Genomic DNA, 6,272 nt, shown 5'->3' with positions numbered 1-6,272 from the left:
TTCAAACATTCAAGATAAGGTATATCAGTACTTAAAACTTTACAGCATGACAAAACTATCAGATCTTATCTTCACACAGAGTTGAAAGGCCGTCGGAACAAAAATAGCAAACTATGACTAGATTTTCCTCAAACCAAACGCTCTGCAGTCAAGAATATGTGAGCAAGAAAAAGAGCATCAATTAGTCTACATCTTTGCAAAATTCTCCCAACACAAGTCATGATGACAGTGAAGGGGCATACTAAGTACTAGGAAAGATTTTAGTGCAGAGCTGACTAGACAAAACACATGCATTTGATTCGACATGGAAAATTTTCAAGGCGACACGCTTGTCATCGTATTTGGTAGTCATGGACGCCTGCAATCAAATTAATATTAACAAAAATTCTAATTATGTAATAATAATGTATAGGGTTAAGGTCCCATGAGAAGCATGGCATGACAAAATTATAGTCAGGATCCCAACGATCTCACATGCCAAAGATTATTGCTAGTAATGGTATCGGACGTACCCCACATCCAAGCACATGAAAGCCTAAGCACCTAAAAGGTTGGTGGCTTCAACAACCAAGCTTTGCCTTTGGCTAAAGGACAGTGCAAGAAGGAAATCAAACAGACTTTCTCCTCTCTTTCGTCATCCTCACCTGTTCACATTAGATTTGGCCTTATAAGGCACCAACTAACTCAAGCATATCCATATTTGTCTAATTTTCATAACACATTCATCGAAGTTGAAAGGATAAGAAATTTCAGTAGTATGAGAGGTCACAAAGAGGCAAAATGACCATTAAGATTAACATGCTGTTTCATGACTAGAAAAACAGAACAGAAAACATTACACATAACTAATCAAATCCATTACATGAGGCAAGCTTCTATAGCTTCAGATTGAGATCAATTGTTTCTCCCTTTTCACCATTGCCATTGTTTACATGGCTTTGTAACTTAACTGGGAAGAAGCTGAAGGGTTGTTCTGTTGATCCGCCTGGTTCCAGATGATGGATTTGGCTTTTGAGATTTTCCTATCAATATAACAGAGTGAATTTGAGTTAAGATGGTCATAGTGAACAACTGAACAGAAAAGACAAGAAATGGAAACAAATGGAAGGGAGAAAACAAATTTAACAATTTTTCCAACTCACCTGAGTGGCTAAGTACTTAAAATCTGATAGTTTTGCCCCTTGGTGACCGGAGTAGCCGGAAGGATGTTTGTACTTTGAGTTTAAAGGTGGAGAAGCAGCCACCGGAGGAGCCAATGTCAAAAAATCTCCATTTAGCCTCTGGTTGTCCCTGATGACGTCGCTCGGATTTTGCTCATGCAGGGGACTTGAGTTGGAAGGACCATCTCTGTAACAGTTGTGGACGAAATGCTGTCAGCATAATCAAGAATTAGGAGTCACAATTTTCCAGAAATCAACATACAGCAAGTATAGTAAATGGACCTCATGTATTTGTTTCTTGGTTCCGTTGGGACTGTGTACTCACTGCTACATGAAGGTAATTCATCTGATCTTGATCTCGAAGCAGCAATTGCAGGATGAAAATTGCCGGGGAAGGAAGTGGCAGTTGGACTTTCCAGAGAGAAGGGGTAGGACCTCTTCATGCCAACCATCTACAATGAATCACAATAATGTGAGGTATACCCTATAATGAACGGAATATTAGTTGAGAAAAATCTTCCGTTTTTCAAGCAGATGTTTACATAACATATTATGGTTAATCTATGATTGTGACATAAGAAAGGGCAAAACAATTGAATGAAACTGTACACCAACATTATCAGAGAGAATGTTTTACTCCTGTTATTGTGACAGTTTTATCCTCTGATGTTTAGAACATAAAAACTTATTATTCAGTCATAAAAGAAAGTAATCTTGAATGCATAAAGATAAAGAAATAAGATACCTTATCTTCCTCTGGCCTTGACGATGTATAGCTGTTTCCACGAAGACTTTGGTTTGAAGGGGGCTCCATCTGGGAACTTAATACTGATGATGGTGAAATCCCTGAAGAGAAATTCACCTGTAATTGTCACAAGTGGCCGTAGTTAATCAATAGAAAGATAAAATTAATAACTAACTACACAAGAACTTGCAATAGCGTTTACAATTGACATAGTATCATTATCATCCAATAGGACTTGACTAACCACTGAAGAAGACGAAGATGGTCGCTGAAGTTGGTATGATCTCTGAGGCACACTGGGAAGAGGTACAACCGCAGCATTCGTTTCATATGGTAAATTCACTTGCGGAGGTCGAAATGCAAAGCCAAGATGTTCTACCCTTTGATTCTCTCCTTCATGACTGTACTCTCCATTCCACAATCTAGGCCAATTGCCATTTCCAGGACCAGAAATCAACTGCAAACCTAATTCACCGTCTAATTGCTTTGTAATCTGAACTGGGACTGGTGGGGCTGATCTATACAATGCATTTGGTGAAGGGAAATTAGTTGGTGACTGTGGCAGAGGAACTGAATTTGGAGAAGGAGAAAGACTTGACCCAAAATTGGGGCATTGAACAGAAGCAGTATCACTAGGTGAACCAATAGCATTATTGGCTAAAACATTAGCTGCTTGTAAAGCTTCTTTTTTCCTCTGTTCTTCCAATCTAATCTTCTCGAGCTGTGCAACACCTAACCCTCTCTGTGGCACTTTTTTTTGCTTAACGTTTTTAGATCTATTACTACTGACACCACCACTACAACAGTTACCTCCACCGCCGCTTCCGCCGCCGCTACCACCACCCCCGCCTCCGCCTCCGCCGCCGCTACCACTATAACTGCTCCTTAGAATTTGTTCTTCTTGAGCCATCCTCCCTCTGAGCCATGAAAAATTAACAAGAAATCTTGGAATTTAAAGGAGAACCGAAAGGGATTATCATAAATGGTAAGTCATCCACCATATCCCCACCATATTTTCTGGATACCCAAAATCTGGAAAACACAAAATCTGAGGGGTTTGAAAAAGATCCCAACTGGAAAATGTTAAAGAATTTAAAGAACCCAAATCTCCACCTTATAGATTACAAAAAATCTTGAAGGTCATGGAGTCAAAGATTTCCTGTTTATAAGGAAAGAAGAAGAAAACCCCCGCAATTCAGCAACTTTATTTTGCTGGCAACGACAACAGATACGCACATATACATACACAGACAGAGAGAGGGGGGGGGGGGAGTATCTGTAAGGTTTCGGATTTTTCTCAGACCCAGTTGTTTGAGCTTTGTCTGAGAAACATATCAGATCAGCTTTGTATATCGAAACAACGGAGAGGAGAAACAATATTCCAAAATTTTCAAAATTCAAACTTTATAACGCAAATCTAAAGCATCCTATTTGAATGCTTTGCCTCTCTATCTCAATCTAATTTCTCGCCCAAATCCTCGCTCCACTCCTCATTTCCATCCTTAGACCGACTCTCTCTCTCTTCTGTTTTTTCCCTTTTCTTTATTCCTCTTACTCAGGCCTTCGATTCCATTAACATCGTAAAAAATTGAGATATCCTCAAAGCAGAAAATGTCTGTGGGTTGAGGCAAGCCCTGATTTTCTACGTTTTGGGGCAATTTAGGATATCTTTCTTCTTGTCTTTTGCCTGCCTTTGGAACCAATGCACGGGGTCCCCCCTCATTTTGTCCTCCATGCTCATGCATATATTTTTCATCTTTTTTTAATTACACTTTCACCCCTTCCAGTTTTCTCATATACCTTATTCACCCCCTAAACTGATTTCAGTCTGTAGACTAAAGATTAAAGGCATTTTTGATCCTTTAGTTATACCCCACTTCGTTTTAATCATTTCTTTATAGAAGTGTAAAAAGGTCCTCCAATTTTTTAATTGTCGTAATTTTGATTCTCCTCCATTGAAATTTCTTCGAAGTTGTCCAAAAATGGCACATGAGTCTGACCTAGTATTTTTTAAATTTAAAAATGTGATTTTATTGATTAATTATACATGACATAGATATTGATATGTTTTTATCTAATTTGAATAAAAATATATTGATTTGGGCTCAACAACACGTAGGATGTAACCATACATAATTATGTAGTGCTTTAAAACAAATGATGTCCTCCGGAAGTTATTGAAAAAAAGTTTAATTACACTTAGATTTCTTTTGAAAATATAATATTATACTTTTTTTTTAAAAAAAGTTTTAAAATTATATTTATACTTTTTTGAAAAAATTTCAGATACATCTAACTACTGATCATTAGGGTTTTTAATCATTTCTTCTGGGGTTGTCTTTCATGAACCATGTCAAGCACCAATAAATTCTTCTCATATGCCAGGGTGCATTATCAAAGAGCCTCTGTCTGTCCAATTGATGATGGAATCTGAAGAGTATTATGTTGTCCTCTATTAGTTTAGTATCCATATCTCTTTCTAGATTGAAATAACCTCTAATGTAGTACGCATAGCATCAAAATGAATACTTTTGTGTGATAGCAAACGACCCATTAGATAGAAACCAGCTTACTCCAATTCGCTGTGCCATAAACCTAGGGGGATGGCTGCCCCAGATTCCTCTTATGTTGACAAAGACAGAACTCTGTCAAAATTAGCAATCTTGTCATCTATGGGTTCTGGAGAATACTATAGAACTAAGATGGTATCGAAAATGGTAGAAAGAGCAATAGATCTGGTATCCTCGAACTCATACCCTGAAGAATAGAAAAGGAGAAAGCAACCCAACAGATTAGCAAGAGAAATGGGGTGAAAAAATTAGATCTGGTAAAAAAAAATGGAGGATCATGAGATGAATCAATCCAAGTAAAACAAGATATAATGGAAAAATTATCCATCAGCAACCAAGATTCTTAAAAATATTAAACCAACGTATGAACATCGATGATCAATTTTGTCAAAGGTAAAACAATTGAAAGAAGACTTCAAAAGAACCCTATAGTACTCTCATGACGAGAAAAAGAAACCCTCACAGAGAGGGAAAATTGTGACAGTTGCGAAAATCTCTATTTGTAGAAAAGTGATTTTTATAGAAAAAATTGAAAGTTGTAATAAAATTAAAAGTGAGTACTGTTTGTAAAAAAAAAGTGAAAAACAGATAAAAGCTAAATTGAGTAGTGTTTGAAAAAAAAAATACTTCTAAAAATAATTTAATTAAATAAAGATCGTTTCGTCCCCATATGTTAAAAAATATTATTTTTGCTTAATGTTTGCAATTATCTTTAATTAATAACTTTTTTCCTCAAAAGAAATAGATTTTATTTGAATTAGTATATTTTATATTTATTTTTTTATCACTTATACTACTAAAATATTGAATACTATTAAAAAAAACTAAATGTTTAATTCAATAATGTTCAAACTAAGTAATATAATTTGTTCATTCATACACAATAAAAAAACTTGTATGATTGTCAAAAAAGTATTCTTTTATTAATTAATCTTAGCAATTCAATTTGTATTTTTCTATGATGTGTGTGTAATGTCAAATAATGTAGCAAATAAAATATAAAAAACATAAATATTAAATAAGTGAAAGCATAATTTTTATAGTGTTAAGTTATTTATATTATATAAAAATTTTAATATCAACTTTAGACGTTCAATTTTAAAAATAAATTAAAAATAATAATAATAAATGATTATTATAGTAATGATAAAGTAGTCCAATAGAATCCTCTCACTATAAATATTTGATTTAGAAAGCACTGTGTCGAGGGCAATTTTTTCATTGAATTTCTCCTTTAGTTCACAATCACATCAGTTATTGATACAGTGAGATTTGTTTTGGCACAAATTACAATATCAATATTAATTGAAGAACGAAAATTACATCACCTGCAATAATTATGAAGTGTGATTCTCAACATCAATATTAATAAAAAAGCAATCAAAGAAAATATTAATGAGAGGAAATTTGGGCAATGGACACACTATTTTTCTTATTTATAAACATCATAAATAGGTCATCCCTTGCTCATTTGAGAGAAGGGGTTGGAATTTTATACAGAGATTTAGAGAGCTCTTATGTATTTTCTCATTCTAAGAGCTGAAACTGTATCATTTATAAATAAAATTATTTATTATATGCAACATCAAATTAGCATTGTCTATGGAAAAATGAAAGAGGTATAAGATATTTTAGAAATAAAAAATAAATAAATGATGTTAAAAGCTAAATATTTCTAAAATTCTTGGCAAATTAAGTCTTAGAATTTGATGAAGTTGGTTGGGGGTTAGGGTGCAAATTGTTACAAGAAGCTGTCGGATGCATATTGAATGCCTCAAGGGCCAATTTTGTCTGGAA

General features: G+C 34.6%; 1 protein-coding gene across 5 annotated transcripts; it reads right to left on the bottom strand.

Annotated features, from left to right (window-relative positions):
• Positions 1 to 3,635, bottom strand: LOC105165428 (uncharacterized). Of its 5 annotated transcripts, XR_002287198.2 has the most exons (7): positions 2,150 to 3,634; positions 1,906 to 2,022; positions 1,443 to 1,612; positions 1,143 to 1,347; positions 951 to 1,022; positions 513 to 644; positions 1 to 358 (listed from the first exon to the last, which is right to left on the bottom strand). XR_002287198.2 is itself a non-coding variant. In XM_011084433.3 (6 exons), exons 1-6 carry the CDS (start codon positions 2,813 to 2,815, stop codon positions 609 to 611), a joined length of 1,266 nt encoding a protein of 421 aa, XP_011082735.1. In that variant the 5' UTR covers positions 2,816 to 3,634; the 3' UTR covers positions 1 to 608. The 5 variants fall into 5 exon arrangements, 4 of the variants coding, with proteins under 4 accessions (XP_011082735.1, XP_020550010.1, XP_011082734.1 ...); XM_011084433.3 differs by having other exon boundaries at positions 1 to 644; XM_020694351.2 differs by having other exon boundaries at positions 1 to 644; positions 863 to 1,022; positions 2,150 to 3,633.
• Positions 3,636 to 6,272: the final 2,637 nt, after the last annotated feature.

This window comes from Sesamum indicum, linkage group LG12, assembly GCF_026168435.1.
Source record: "Sesamum indicum cultivar Baizhima isolate 11 linkage group LG12, ASM2616843v1, whole genome shotgun sequence".
NCBI lineage: Eukaryota > Viridiplantae > Streptophyta > Magnoliopsida > Lamiales > Pedaliaceae > Sesamum > Sesamum indicum.
The sequence above is the reverse complement of the archived record's forward strand: the minus strand, read 5'-3'. Positions and strand labels throughout refer to the sequence as shown.

Coding starts and splice junctions, on each gene's coding strand:
- LOC105165428 (XM_020694351.2), bottom strand. CDS start 2,815: ATGGCTCAAGAAGAACAAATTCTAAGGAGCAGTTATAGTGGTAGCGGC. Junction 2,023..2,149: donor CATCTTCGTCTTCTTCAGTG/GTTAGTCAAGTC, acceptor TGACAATTACAG/GTGAATTTCTCTTCAGGGAT. Junction 1,613..1,905: donor CAAGGCCAGAGGAAGATAAG/GTATCTTATTTC, acceptor GATTCATTGTAG/ATGGTTGGCATGAAGAGGTC.